The sequence below is a fragment of the Drepanopeziza brunnea genome, assembly GCF_022702325.1.
Source record: "Drepanopeziza brunnea f. sp. 'multigermtubi' strain 214-2 chromosome Unknown ctg4, whole genome shotgun sequence".
Classification (NCBI taxonomy): Eukaryota; Fungi; Ascomycota; class Leotiomycetes; order Helotiales; family Drepanopezizaceae; genus Drepanopeziza; species Drepanopeziza brunnea.
Window position 1 is genome coordinate 1,523,584 of NW_027094067.1, and position 15,038 is coordinate 1,538,621.

The 15,038-nt window shown below is 49.0% G+C and overlaps 4 protein-coding genes across 4 annotated transcripts; 2 read left to right on the forward strand and 2 right to left on the reverse strand.

Moving 5' to 3' along the window:
- Window positions 1-328: 328 nt before the first annotated feature.
- Window positions 329-1,595, reverse strand: L3040_003214 (uncharacterized protein; the record flags this gene model as incomplete). The annotated part of the gene is made up of 5 exons (XM_007293767.1): window positions 329-382; window positions 571-812; window positions 980-1,062; window positions 1,214-1,298; window positions 1,502-1,595. The coding sequence occupies 5 exons, from the start codon at window positions 1,593-1,595 to the stop codon at window positions 329-331; spliced, it is 558 nt and encodes a 185-aa protein (XP_007293829.1).
- Window positions 1,596-5,180: 3,585 nt separating this feature from the next.
- Window positions 5,181-7,448, reverse strand: L3040_003215 (uncharacterized protein; the record flags this gene model as incomplete). Its single annotated transcript, XM_066154380.1, has 2 exons — window positions 5,181-6,988; window positions 7,049-7,448. 2 exons carry the CDS (start codon window positions 7,446-7,448, stop codon window positions 5,181-5,183), a joined length of 2,208 nt encoding a protein of 735 aa, XP_066012349.1.
- A 2,257-nt stretch (window positions 7,449-9,705) lies between these two features.
- Window positions 9,706-10,841, forward strand: L3040_003216 (uncharacterized protein; the record flags this gene model as incomplete). Its single annotated transcript, XM_066154381.1, has 5 exons — window positions 9,706-9,708; window positions 9,763-10,385; window positions 10,484-10,535; window positions 10,590-10,631; window positions 10,686-10,841. The coding sequence occupies 5 exons, from the start codon at window positions 9,706-9,708 to the stop codon at window positions 10,839-10,841; spliced, it is 876 nt and encodes a 291-aa protein (XP_066012350.1).
- Window positions 10,842-13,323: 2,482 nt separating this feature from the next.
- Window positions 13,324-14,683, forward strand: L3040_003217 (uncharacterized protein; the record flags this gene model as incomplete). Its single annotated transcript, XM_007293764.1, has 2 exons — window positions 13,324-13,373; window positions 13,456-14,683. 2 exons carry the CDS (start codon window positions 13,324-13,326, stop codon window positions 14,681-14,683), a joined length of 1,278 nt encoding a protein of 425 aa, XP_007293826.1.
- Between the last annotated feature and the right edge of the window lie 355 nt (window positions 14,684-15,038).

Here is a 15,038-nt window from a genome sequence, read left to right on the forward strand (position 1 = left end):
CGCAACTGGGTATCTGCCCTCACAGTGTGCGGAAATGTTGCGGTGACTCTGATGAAGCGCGAAAGAGGCTGCGTGATACCAACTCGAGCTCTATAAAGAGAATGATTTCTTCCCTCTTCTCTTCCGTGTTTCCAGTTTTGCGGTCAGCACTTTATAAGCTCCGCTTGATATTTCCACAGATCAATCCTTAATGGCGAGCAGTTTCTCAAGAATGGTTCCGGAGGAAGATGCGTCCTCGCTTTTTCTCGATACTGTATACGATACTCCTTAGCTATGCGCCCCCCGTTTTCCATCTCTCTTTCACTAACTACCTCAGCCTCGCGCTCCCCTACTTCTTCATCCCCGTCTCTCTCTTTTCCCGCTCCCGAAACATGCTCAGATCCTGTTTCACACACATCCGTTAGCGCAGCACAGCACAGCATTTCCCTTTCCATCTCCCCATCCCGCCCCCCCCCCCCCTCCCCCCCCCAGCCTCCCCCTCTTCTCCTCAACCTCACTCTCACCCCCGATAGGAAAGAAACGAGCATCCATCTCCCTGTGTCTTGTGTGTACGTGTGGTGTGTGACCTACCAAAACAACCGGGGTCCCGAGCCAGGTGGCCCGCTGGGTATGGTCGCGGTACTCGTCCAGCTCGCGGCCCTGGGCGTCGACGGTGTTCGGGTGCAGCAGGGCGCTCAGCGGGCCGCGGTTGATGACCAGCCACGGGATGAAGGCGCCGAACTGGGCGGGCGTGAAGAGGTTCACCTCGAACATGGCGATGGGGTGCGGGCCGATGGGCTGCTCCCAGAAGGTGTAGATGCGGAGTTCGGGGACTGGGTGGCATCCGGGTTTGTTAATTATTGGGTTTTTTGGGGGGAAGGGGGCGGGGGTTTGAGTTGGGATGGAAACAGAGGGAGAGAGAGCTGATTTGAGAATAGAGGAGGATGAAGGGAAGAAGGATGAGACGGGAATGGGAGTAGGAAGGAGGGAGTAATCGTACATTCGAGACGGATCCTCGTCCAGAGCTCTTTGGCGAACTGCAGTTGTTCAGGGTTGGCCTGGAAGTAGTAGATGTGGACGTCGCTACGAAGGGTGCCCGCTCTCCATTAGCGTCGGCCAGCACTTTTCTTTTTCTTTCTCCCCCTTTCTTGCTTCGCTTTGCTTTCCCACCTCGTCTCGTCGGGAAGAAGTAGGTGAGATGGGGGAGGGGGAGGTGGAAGGGAGGAGGACGTACAAGGCGCCTCGGATGCCGTTGTCCAGGGGCTCGGTGAAGCGCTCGTAGCTCTTACTCAGGATGCCTGTCTGGGGGTTTGCGATGCCTGTGATTGGGGGGCGGATCAGTCAGTCAATCTTCCTCTTTGCTTCTTCTTCTTTTTCTTTGTGTATCTCTGGTTTCTAGCCGTGGAGTTGGTAAAGGGAGTGAGTGGGTGGTTTGGGGGATTCTTTTCTTTTCTTCCTTTCCTTTCCATTCCTTTCGTTCTCTCTTGGCCGTTTTGTATTTTGTCTTGTTTTGTTTACTTACTCTTTCCATCCTCAGCCTTCTCGTTGGGGAGAAGAGTGGCGTCCTCGTAGCCCGCTAGCGGAGAAGGGTAGGTGTAGAGTGAAGGGTCTGCCATGGCGTCTTCTTCTTCTTCTTCTTCTCCTCCTCCTCCTCTTCTCTTCTGGTCTCTCGCCTTCTGGGTCTTCGCTGTGGGTGTGAAATAAAAGGCCAGTTTCCTCTGGAGGGAATTGGGTTGTCGTAAGCGAGGGGTTTATTTTTTTATATATATGTCGGCTCCCACTACGCGGGGTCGCTTCCGTCATACTGTACCTAAGTATCCGAGTCATGCGATCCGTCAGCTTTCTTTCGGGTCGGAAGACGTGTGTGGGACCCGGAACATGTTCGCTTTTAAACTTTCTTTATTCGTCTCCTTCTGCTTCTTCTTCTTCCTCTTCTTCGGCTTTCGCTTTCAGCCAATTGTGAATGTCACAGTAAGCTTTGGAAGGTCGTCATCTTCGCTTTGTTCTCCTTAGTCATGCGGTATGAGCGTATCAATCCTTACCTGGCTTATCCCGAGTTTCTCTTACGAGAGGAATGCGTCTTCCCCCTCTCATGCATGTACAATCTTACAGTTCAATCTCGTCGAACAAGCTTTGCTTACTAGAAATGCAGGATTGCGCTTCTAGAAGAGTAAAGCTGTCTGAGCTCGATTCCGGCAGGTCGAAAGCTGGAAGAGGTCAGCCAGCCAGCCTTACCGATCACGGCCGTGACCAGTTTCTCAAATGCAGGAGTCGGATTGCCCGCAAGCGAGCGGGGAATACCAGGACTGGTTCAGACCAGATGGTTGGTTTTTGGCATCGTATAGGTATTACTACATATACTACTACCTATGCATTCCAAGATCCCTCATATCCTGGCAGCTTGGGGCAGGCCGTATACCCTGAGAGCTACCATATCCTCTGGTTTAAATGAGACCTTGGCAAGCCGTGCGCGGTCGGGTCACTAAGGTAGAGAAGCGGGGAAAAATATGACTTAGCGAGCAGAATCCAACGTCGAGAAATTTGTAAAGGTCAAGAATTTAAGCGAATTTGAATCTTTTCGTTCCTTTTTTGATTCTATTTTGTTTTAATTTTAATTTAATAATTAGATTTGAGTATCAAGTGCAATCAAATTTACACTTTCCATTACCTACGATCAGTCTTTATATTCAATTTCATCTTCACATACGTATACGAGCTCTTTTGCAACTGCTTCGTACTTTTTTATAAGCAATTTTTGATTTTTTGGTAGCTCCTTTTCCTCAACCTCAATATTTTTTTTCGCTCTCTCTACGAGCTTTATGAAACGATCTTAGCATATCAGTTAATTCGGCGTTTTTGTTTATCGCAAAGCTCCGAATAATGCGCTCTTTTACTAGATCTATTAGATCTCTTTTCCGCACTTGCTCGTATTCGTTAATCTCGATCCCGTTTTGATATACGTGTATATTCGGTCCGATATGAGTTTGTAGCTTATCTATCGTCATAGATTTCTTTCTTATTCGTATTACTAGGTACTCTCCCCTCCCCCCACCCCCCACCCCAAATTGCTACAGCTTAAGGGTGCCTCAAAAGTTTAAATTTCCACTTTAAACCCTTTGGTTACCTCACCCTCAAGGGTTTGACAACTACGCGCGCGACGTAATAGGTACTTCAAGAACAAGCTTATCGTCACTTTATTTTCTCTTTAAAACGCTTTTAGCGGCGCTTCGTCTAAAACTAAACCTAGCTGAAAAGCTACAAACAAGTATTTTTTAAAAGCAGTTCTAATACTTCTAGTTCTAGTAATTCTGATAGAGTTCTGAAGATAAGCAAAGATATGTTAGCATATCAAGACATAAGAGCAATGCAATTCTATTCACTTTAGCTGCTCAAACGCTACGGTATGGATTTTCGATACTTGGCATTTATAAGTCATCAAGGCCTGCCAATCGGCCACTTGTCGCCGTTGCCCGTCTCTGCCGCGCACGGCTTGCCAAGGTCTCATTTAAACCAGAGGATACGGGTACGTCCGCCAAAGCGCCAGACCTACCTAGGTACCTACCTATCCCATCATTCTGCATCGACGATCGTCTCGTCCCTCTTCCGATGAAGCGCGTACCGGTAACTCTGGACGACCCCGTGAACAAATCTCGGGCCCGTAGTAAGCAAGCCCGAAAGCCAAATCCGGATTTTGCGACTTGCAAATTGGGTTAGGTCTCCTCTAGAGCAAGGAACAGGCTCGCGGATCTAGTGGCATATACTACGTAGTACAACGACGCAAATGCCAGCACGTTTTCGCCGAAATATCGAGTACCGTCTATCATACGACTCTTGATATTTCGGCGAATTCGAGTTTAGCACCTCTATGCAGATAGGTACCATACGGGGTATACGGGTATGTACCTACCAATAACGCCTTGCAGGCTCGGAGAGTCAAGTGCGACGAGAGAGACAGAAGCCGGATTGCCTTCGTTCGGTACCAGAAGTTGGGACGTGAATGCGACGGCTAGACATTTACTCCCGAAACACCACTTCCCCGTGGCTTGCCCGCCAACAACTCCAGCCTCGGATTCTATCTGCTACTTTCTGTGGCTCGAGTAGGTCTTGTCTTGTCTCGTCTACCGTATCTACGCAAGCCAAGAGGAGCATAGATAGATAGATAGATAGAAAGATAGATAGATTGATACTCTCAAGTATGTAGTGAGCGGACTACCCGTGAAAACTTTCTGGCTTCTCCATCCGATCTTACCTTCTGGACTTGGCTTGGTTTTTTTTCTTTTCTTTTTCTTAACACAACGGAGCCACAATGTTGCTGCTACCATTAGATATGCCGTCATTGCACTTGGGTGCCCTCAACAGAAGCCTGGTTGGTGAACTGACGTACGGTCGCTCTCGACCCGTTTACTACCCACGAAACAGCCAGGCCATATTTCTGATGGAGGAAGGGTAATCCTTCTTGTATGGGAAGTAGAATCACGTCGGTTGGTATGCATCACGGAACGACATCTGAAAACAAAACGAGGAAGAAGAGAAGAAGCATGAAAGTGTGTACTGCGCAAATATAGCACGTGTGCCTGGCATGAAAGATGGTTGGAATCCGGAGGAAGTCCGAGAAGATAGATAGCACATACCGATACAAACTCACCAAAAATCACGGCGGGTAATGAAGTGCTCGTCTACGCCAAAAATTACAATGTTTTATGACTGGGCGGAATGGGGACTACGGACGAGGTTCCGATGAAAAGGGTCAACTATCTCACTTTTGAGGACATGTCATATCGAAAACCGAGCATAGTGCTCCATAGCTGCTACACTGCTTAGCTATGACTATGGTCATCTCATCATTATGAGGGCAATCCCTCCCCACCATGAGCGTGTCTGCCCGTCATCACCTTCCGCACCAAGCCCCACCCTATCTAGCAAGTAAAGCTCAGAGACATGTCGACCGCAGAAATGCAGAACGACGTCCATGAGCCAGGTACGTAGCCAGAAAATCGAAGAAACCAGGCGGACGAAAGACGAATTCAAAACCCCGTAGTAAACACCATCCCATTTTTGTATGCAAAGGAACCCCTTACTGCGAAACTGCTGGTGTGGAAAACACCCCATTTGCGACGCCAGTGCTCCATAATCAAACATTTATAAAAGTCACCCCGACCCAATTTCGTTATTCGTTTGGCCTGGCCATACACTCTGCCCTCTCAGTCTTGGTTGAGCAGCGTGAAATCGACCCAGCTTTTGGTGATCGTGGGAACAGGATCCTTGCCGGGTACCTTCGAGACCTGATCGACTTTCTCCATCCAGCCAACGATCTCCCACTCCTTACCATTGCACTTCCGCTCCTCGTTGGAAACATGTGGGGACTCGAGAGCCTTGATGCGACGCTTCTCACGTTCACCGACGACGGCCTTCATGACTTCTTGTCGGAGAGTAGTGGTGGCCCAACCTTGAACGTTGCCCAAATTCGGGGATTCAAGCACACATTTGATGAGGTCGTATGGAAGATTGATCAGAAGCCTAGAGAGCGTGGCAGTGGTAGGGTTCTCGGGATTAGACCGAAAATGCTCTTCGGATGGGTGATCTCCAAACTTGATAGAGCTAAGGCGAGAGTTTTGGCCAGCTTGAGGAACGAGTGGGAGTCGGCGATGGTTTGCTAGCTCTCCAACGGAAGTGTCCAAAGCGAATCCAGCAGGGAAGTTTGAGACGATGAAATGCAAGATGTGGTGAAGGAAGGAAATGACACCAGAGCCATAGGTGGGCACAGAGTGCTGAGAATAAGGAGTCCCGGTCCCGGCTGTGAAGTGAGGGTGGAGGCCACCATCGATTGCAAGATCGATTGCCCTCTCAATGGTGTGCCAGCTGAGCAATTGAGCGGCAACTTCCATTCCACGGTTGCAGATGTTTAGCATACCGAGAAGATTACCAGCTGCTGCATAACCGAGAGCAAATCCAAATGGATCAGCCGGTGGGTTCTCAAAAGGAGAACAGGGGTAAGCTCTGCTGGGGCCGTTCTCCAGAAGTGGTGCTCCGTAGAGTCGTTGAAGTGCCAACCAGAGAGCGTCTGAACGCAGGAAGCGATCTTCAGACTCGACCAGAAGTGTTGGGAGTGCCTGACCATCGTGACCTTCACAAGCCTGCATAAGAGTCCGCAGCACACCACTTTGGGCGAAGAGAATGCCATGTCCAGGAATGCGTAGTGGTGGAGCACGGTTATCGGAGTAGCGAAGCTCAAATATGTAGTTCGCGAATTCAGGTCTGCTGAATTGAGATTGCAGGTAATAGTGCCATGAATCAAGCTGATCAGGGAAGTAGGTACCAAACGGGGCAACAGGTGGAGGGATGAACTTTGGTCGTGCATTCTGCAGGAGGCGAACATCTTCAATGTGACCATTGCTACCGTTTGAGATGACCGCGGTGGGGTATTGACTGTAGAAGGCCGGACCACTATCTTGTTCATTGGCAGCCGACGATTGAGATCCATGAAAGCTGTGCGGAGTCGACGGATCTTGGCTCATACGCTGCTGGTCACCTATGGGAGCTGTAGAAGAGGAGAAACCATCTGACATTCCATATGGTGGTGGTCGACGAAAACCAACGAGGCCATCTTCACGTGGAAAGAATCCTGGGGGAGCCGAAGGCGTGCCATTGGAATGGTAGCCATTGGATATAGTATGAGCATGACCGTTGGTCGGGAACTGAGATCGATATCCGCCATCAGCAGAAGCGGCCATCTGGGGGTATTGTTGTGGGTTGAATTGAGGAGGTGCTGGAGAAGATCTCGCCGACTCAGGAAAGCCACCAAGCATGATAGTTCCACCATTAGGCTGCAGATGGTGTGTTGGGTAATGCACATCTAAGTACAACTGGTTGTAAGAGGCCATGTTGCTACCATTGGTTTGGCTTTGGTTCGCAGGGACAAATGCGGGAGGCATATGGTAAGTCGACCGAGACGCAGAGGATTGACCTTCGGATGGAGGTGACATCGAGGTGGATGTCTCTCGCACATCTTCTGTTTTGAGAGTCAATAATGTTCGAGACCAAGGCCGCACATGAGTTTGTGCTTGCTTACCAAGGGTTCCTTCTTGGACGGTGACCTTTTGGTTCTTCGGAGCAGCATTGTGTTCCTCCTCCAGCGGTGCAAACGGTGTAGTGGCTACAGATAGAGGAGTAGTAGCTACGGATGGCGATGCTGGTTCAACTACCTCCTCCTCTGCCTCTGCCTTCTCAGAAACCTGTACGTCGGATGAGCCATTGGCAATAAGTGGCGTAATTTCGCTGTCGGGGGGTGATAGAGATCGGAATTCCTGGAAGACAGGAGGAGAGGCGGCAGCTTGCTCTCTAGATCCAGCCCGGGCTGCCTGCTGCTGCTGACGCTTTTGGATATACGACAGCGGGATAACAGGGACAACGGGTCGGGGGCGAGGGCGATTCTGCTGAAGGGCTTTCGCAGCGACAGTTGCGGGGGCCATGATTGGGGAGGGGGGGGTCGACGATAAAGTCGATAACAGTAGAGTTGTGGATGCTGTGTTGTGCAGCAAAGGCCCGACCTTGCCTTGCCTTGCCAGTGCTTGTTGTTGTGCCTGTGCCTGTGCCTGTGCCTATACCGATTTAGCTGCGTTACTTTGACTTCGAGACGTCCCCAAGATTAACATAGACCAACGAGCTGGACATGTAGCCTTTGGGGAGTCGTTGTGCAAGGCGGTCGGGAGGGGCGTGCGACTTTGTCGTGAGGAAGAGATGATGAGAAAAGGCTCCGTAGAAATTACTTCTCACCCCGCGAAAGCTTCGAAAGCTAGTCCGTTTTCGGTCTGGGCGTGGCACGGTGGAAGCCACAGCTAAGCAACTACGGAATCTCTTCAAGACCCGAGTTTGACGGTGATTGCGTGCAGAATTGATCCTGACCAAAGGTGAAGCTGTATCGCTAAAGTGCAGGTAAATTTACGAGCTATGAGTTATGAGTTATGAGTTATCTACCACTTCCAACGGCTCTGCTAAGATATCCTTTATATGCATCAACTTCTGCGCTACACATAGTCACACTCTCTACTTCGGGACATTCTTCTTGTTGCAGGTAAAGAATCGGCCATCATGGCAGAAGTAAAGGGCAATCAATATGAGAATCTTCTTAGAAACCTCGTGTAGCAGCCAACCACCGACACAAAACCATTAGCAGCAGCAATACTATCCTGGCCTTCGCCAGCGCAGTCCTCGTAAGACCAAAACCTCGAATGCAACAACCACTTCGTTATCCTCTCCTCCCTTTCAGATGATGCTACTTTCATTTCCAAATCCAGTCTTCAAATGTTCAATTTGTTTTTCTCAAGCATTACTAACTAACCACCTCACTTCCTCTTCTCAGCCCTAATTTCGCTTGGCTCTAACCAGAAGCACAAAGCTACGGAAAAGAAGGGGAGGAAGAAAAAGGAAAAAAAAATTCCGTCTTGGAGGTTCGCACCCGCCTCCCCAAAAAACAGAAAAATAAAATGTATAGCTCCGCTACGGGGAATCGAACCCCGGTCTCCGCCGAACATCGACTGTATGAAACAGTGCTGAAAAGGCAGTATGCTGACCGTTACTGGGAATCTTGTTAGATCAAGATTTGTAGCGAAAGGAAGAGATGAACTCACCACCATAGCGGATTCACCTGTTTGATGTGCCACTGGCACTGGCGCAAGGTTATAATACCTATGAAACTTTGACGGATATTCATCGGAAGAGAGCTTCGGTAAAGACTACATTCCTCCTAGTCGTGCCTTGGCAGAGTGCTCGTGAACGCTGGTTTCTCTATAATATCTGCATCAAGATAGTAGATGTAGTACCACATCAATAGTAGTCTTGAATCAACGACCCATTCCATGAGATTTTCGATTCATTCTATACGTCTCTCTATGAAACCTCTACGTATCATGTTATCAGTATGGGCAACTTCTACGTGCATGCAGATGGGCAGGTATTCAAGAATAGGTGCTAGCTAATTTGCGGATTACCAACAATAATACTTCTATTACCCCTTGGAGAACTCGTAATAATTGAAATGACGTTGCTACTCTACTTCTCGACTTCGATTACGAGAGATCAGCATTGATGGTTAGATTGTTCGTCTTATTTTCATCAAGCATGATGCTGAAAGTTGCAGGAGATCGCATTCGCATTCGGTTTACAAGTCTTCAGCCACGCATAAACATAACTCGTTCCGATCGGGTACAACGGTACACACGTCACTACTGTGCACACGTGTGGGATAAGACAATAGTCCTTGTATATTCTCTTTGAAGAACCAACCAGTTTCAATGGCCCAGCAATCCGTATTTCCCATGGTTGGTGACATCGCGCATCGTGCATCGCCAACTACCCTACGGCCTTGCGGGACCCCCAGTCGCAACCGACCCTTGGAGGGGATTGCACGTCCGTCCGCATGAGATGCTCATGACAACTTTGACAAGGCTCTGGACGCACTCGACTCAAATGCAAGGATCGATGCCCAATACAGCGACATCCGCATCCTTCATACCTACCGGTATTCGTATACTTTCTAGTACATAGTACCCATACTCTCGCCCGCCATTCTTTTGCCAGAAAGATTATTCTGGTCCACGTCCCCTTTTCCCTTTTCACAGTGAAGTCAAGTTGACAACACACTATCGAGGGGCACAGCCTTCTCCTTCACTCCATCCACATTTTCGAGTCTTGCGCGCGCGACGCTGGATTCCGGACAGAGCTGGAGCCATGGTAACAACCCCAAGGCCCTACATATTAATCAGGACATAGCTAAAACGCTGATAGGGAGCCTGCTGCTCTGCCCCGGCCGGATCCTCGGAACCCCCACAGCGACCGAATGATCCCAATTCCTCCTCCCATGCCATAAACACCACGCAACCTGTCAATGCCTCACATGGCATGCTGGCTACTCGATCGTCGACGAATGCCTCGAATCACAGCCCGCCCACAGCCACGTGCCATGATCATGGATCTGGTCGTCATGCCAATGGTCTGAAACCGCTCGTCTGGGAGAGCAAGAACCGTACATGGACTCGAAGCCAAATTGACGAGGAACGCATTGCTTTCTTCGATACCCGGGTTACTGGTAAAGACCAATTATGGCAGGTACTACGGGCAGCTCTCGAAATACTGTGGAGTGAGGGAGGCCCAGAGGATACAGACGGAGGGCTGGCGACCGCATCATCCATGTTGGACGCGGCTGGATTCGTTCACACCAATGGCCAGCTGAGCCCAGTAGTTTGGGATTTCAACGGCGAACGTTATGAAATCCCTCCGGAAATCGTATCCTATCCAACTAATCTTGTAGATGAGAGCGGAGACATCACCGACGAGAGCGAAGATGAACTTCGGCAAGAGAAGGGTAAGGCGGTGCTCGATCCCAATGATGAGATCAAAGTCAATGTGAAGTAGGTGATACAGTTTCTCAGTCATAAGGCCTCCCGCATTTATTCAATCCTCTTCAAGCAAGCTCCACAAGGTACTGACTCTCTCGTGCGTTTTTCAGGCTCAGTAATCGTGGCGAGGTACCACTCATGATCACCATTCTCAAGCAAGATGTAAGTCAAGTGTGATCTTGATTTCTCAAGCAAATTTTGACTTTGGACAATCAGCCCGTGCGACTGGTGACCAAGACAATACTCGAGAAAGCACAAGTAAGTTTTTACGCTCTCCATGTCTCGTAAATCTAGCTCATGTCCATCAACCAGCTTCCTCCGACAACGAATCTCAAGATCATCTACCTGGGCAGGCATTTGAAGGATGAGAAGAAGACGCTGATGGCTCACGGGTGGAACGGAACGTACCCTCTTCAGGCGATGATCGTGGGCTCTATCCCGGCCGCGCCCGAGGAGATCGGAGCTTGACATTCGATTTAGATATTACCCCGAACCTGGGTGGACTGGGCTTGAGCTGAGGCGTGCAGATTTTTGTTTTTCTTCAGGGACTGGTCTATACCCCGGCGTTTGGTGAGGCTTTAGGATGATGGATAGATACCAATTTATCTCCGCATCTGTTTCGTGCATTCAGAGAGCTTGCACAGGTACACGGTCTCTTTATGTCAATGTTCAATGGTTTCTACCAAAAATACTTCACACGGATGTGTTGTACTATAAATGAAGCTTTGAATCTCGACTGAACGGGCCATTCTCACTGCGGACTGCAGCAATGTCGCGGCCCGTACCTTTGAGTTTCTGATAATTGAATAGCAAGTGTTAAATAACCCGTTGGCACAGATCATGGGCGAGGACGACGGAACCAGGTGTTCGTTAAAGCCTGCGGGTTTTCATAGCGACGGCACCATTTGTTCTGCGGGAATTTACAGTAACATATCATGCAGAGATGCTTGATCACGTTATTTTGATCAAGATCAAGGACGTCACTTGTAGCAGCATCACAACAGGAAGCGAGTGTAGAAAATGAGGCGAGAAAGTAGTTTTTCAACTGTGCTAAAAATGTTCTTCGCCCGATCCACATCCCTCAATTGCAACTTGCACATGTGTCCTAAGAAGAGTCAGCTGGAGTCTTATGCCATGTGGTCAGGTTGCTTGAGGGTCTTGAGCAACTATCTCAGTTCTCCAAGGTAAATGGTTGTCTCTTCAATGTGTTGGCTCGGTAAAAACAGCAGTAAGGGTTTTCATCATAGTTGAAGGGCGGTGTAACGGGTGATAGCAAAGACGGGGAAGCTCACACTTGACACGAAGCTTGAAATTTTTGCTGTGGGCGCAGATCTGGTGGAACCAACGTCAGCGAGGTTATACTTTCCAACATTTGAGGCTCTCGTAGTGACGTGTAAAGATCCAAAGCAAGTTTCAGGCTGATAGAGGGTTAGCTGAATGCTATAGGATTGGGGGGTTGGGAGAGCTCACCTCATTAAATCAGAATTTTGTATGTACGTTCATCTGCAAACAAAGTTTGCTCAAACAGTGTGAATAACAGTTTCATCATTTGATGCAGTGGTCTTGTGGAGAGTGTGGAGGAAAATTGTTGAAGTATACCTAAACAGGGTCGCGTTAGCATCGTGTAGTCGCCCCTAGCGGTCCTCTGCGAATTCCACAGTCATCGTGCAATTATCAGGTGACGAGTTCTCAACAAGCACTTCCAGCTAACTACCCTCACAAGGTTTGTACGCCCTGTTTTTGATGAGAGCAGCACCGGAGTGCGCAGTCTGTCCGCCCGTTCGTTCAAAGTTCATCATGGTGTGTAGTGTAGAGACAAGATTGAAGGAGGATGTATGTACCTATGATCGGTGATTAGCAGGGTCCATTAAAGATCTGTCAATTGGTCTTGAGGAGAAGTTGAAGGGTCAGACAAGGCTGAAACTTAATTTGACAGTATCTAACATGCATATCTTCAGAATGAGGAATTCCTATTATGTCGAGTGATCATCACCCCCTCCTAGGAGAACGAAAAGAAAACGAGAAAATTTGTACCACGAACCTTTTATTTGACGAGCCGAGAGTGCGGCGGCAGTCGATTGGGGAAGGCAGGGTGCTGCTGAATGGTTAGCATAGGCTCTGATCGATGGCACAGGTGTTTAAAGCTGCCGTGCTGCGCATCTTGACTCAGAATGATATATAGGAATCCCCATGGTGTCATGTAAGAGTTGGATTGTTCAAAATTTATAACTCTCATCATCGGACGGATTGGCAGCAAACGCGAGAGCATTCGGAGAGGGGGAGGCTTACAATTAAGCAGTCGCACAGAGCTGCTGGTGCATACTCACAGTGAGTGTTAACGAATTGTCAGGAGCAGAAACAAAGTGTCGTGTCGACCGTGGAGTCGAGAAAATGACTTGGTTGCTTGGGAAAGAAAAAATTGCTGGTTGAGCCTCTGGGTCGCAGAGTTTTTCTAGTTCTTAGCGCGGAACCTTTAGCGCTAAGCCGGGGTAGCTAGCTCAGTGTTGATCTCGGTCACGGGATCAGACCGGCACGTGCACATGCATAATTATATCGCAAGACTGAAATGGCCATCCAACGCATCTCGCTATCGTGGGATTATTATCTGAAGCTATAGCACATCCGTCACCAAAGGTCAATTGCACTTCGTGCTACGACAGCGATTGGCAATCAAATATGGGGAGTCATTTCAATTCGATCATGAACTATTGATCGGAAGACGTTGGCATAATGGGAAGCATTTGTGGATGCATGGAGCTGTCTGGTGGATCCGGAAGGCGACACTACCGGTAGTACAGTAAGTTGGGGTGGCGTTGCATGGCCACAGGATTCGCCACATGCCCAGGTCAGACTTCAAAGATCCCTCAACTTCCTCAACTTCCTCGACTTCCTCGACTTCTTCTCCATTACATTTGCAGGACAAGATAACACTCGACAACTTTTTCCTATCATGGCGCCGGCAGGAGGCATATTTGCCCCCTTAGCCATGGGGGCACTCAAGTAAGCTTACCAGTCATCCTGGAATACCAAGCATCTACGGTACTCCGTCCTGGCTGCCCCGCATTTGCTGACGATATAATAGACGTGCCTTCAAAAAGACGTCCAATTTGATAAAGATTCGTTTTGCGGAAATATCACCAACTAGTAAACTACGACCAGTTCTTGTGCGAAACTCTCCCCGACATCCTCTACATCCAGTCGCAGCTCTTCGTCAAAGTAAGGGAAGATGGTATACGACCCACAGCACTACCAATGCGGCAGGCCGTCGATTCATGAGCAGTGGCCCGGCTCCAGGAACAAGAATCAACCGAGCAGCTTTCCCCAAATCCATAACGGCTACCGCTGTTTCAAGATTGACAACACGGGCTCCATTCTCATCGACTCTTCGACCCAACCTTACAGGAGGAACGCTTCCAAGAACCTCTGGTGGTTATAGCTTGGGAGGAAGTCGCCCTGGCGGAGCTCGTTATTTCTCGCATGGTCCAGCAGCACCAGCTCAAGTTGTGAACAATGTATCCGCGGCTGTCCGAGCTTTCTGGCTCTCTGGTCACAAGGCTCAATTTGATGGCATGAATCCTGCTGGGGAGAAGAAATACCGTGGCATCAGCACTCTTCAGGACAAGATCACCCAAAAGATGCAGTCAATCCCCAGAGCTTCACCAGGCTCCTACATCGATTTCTACGTCAACCCAAAAGTAACTGCCCTTTCCCCCCCGGGTGCCGCTTTTGGCTCTAAATTGCCCGTTGCCGAGACCAATCTCAATACAGAGGGCTTCTTGGATGTCCTCTCCGTCGACTTCGCTCGCGTCTTGAAGGATCTTGCTGCTACCATGAATGACCTGAAACGATTATCAAGTTTTGGTGATCTCCCGATCACGTTAGAACAGAAATCTATCCTCCGGGTCCGTTTCCCGGGATGTGACGCCGAGTCCGTAGAGCGACTATGCGATGAAGTTGGAGTCCAGCGAGGTATTATTTGCCAAGATGAAGAATTTAACGACAGTGCGGGAGCACAAATGGCCCTATTGTTCCCATATGCACCAGCTTCGGAACATACTCTTTCATCGCCAGGCGGCTCCCTTCGATCCCAAACTGGCAATGAGCTTGAACATGAATACGAGTACGATGATTTCCAAGAGGACATCATCGAGAACCCATGGGTCGAAGGCTACGAGAGCCTCGAGGACTCCAGTGACGGCGAGTCTGTGTATTTCAGCAAGCAAAGCTCGCCACACGACTCATCCGACTACGAAGGACTAGAAGGAATATACCGATTTCTGGAGCAATGCGACAATAATCGACGGATCTAGCCTTCTAATAATTTTTTTTTTTTTGCTTTTTTTATATGCTTTATGGGTTACGCAAGCGATTTGGGCCACTTCGGGATCAGGCGAAATTTACTAAGGGGCAACCCGGACTTTGATTGACAATATGCCTGGGAAGGAACGGTATATTGGGGATACACTCGTTGTATTGTAAATTTTCCTGCATTGGCCTTCTGCCTATGAACACACATACACACTCTTTCGATCCCGAAATTTGTCGAAATTATCTTGCCAGTGGGACTTGGAAGTAGGAAAGTGTATTTAGGGGTATCGCTTTACGAATCTCGAATTCTCCAATGTTCTCAGATTTTGCAGGACGTTCGCTAACTTCGAATTCGTA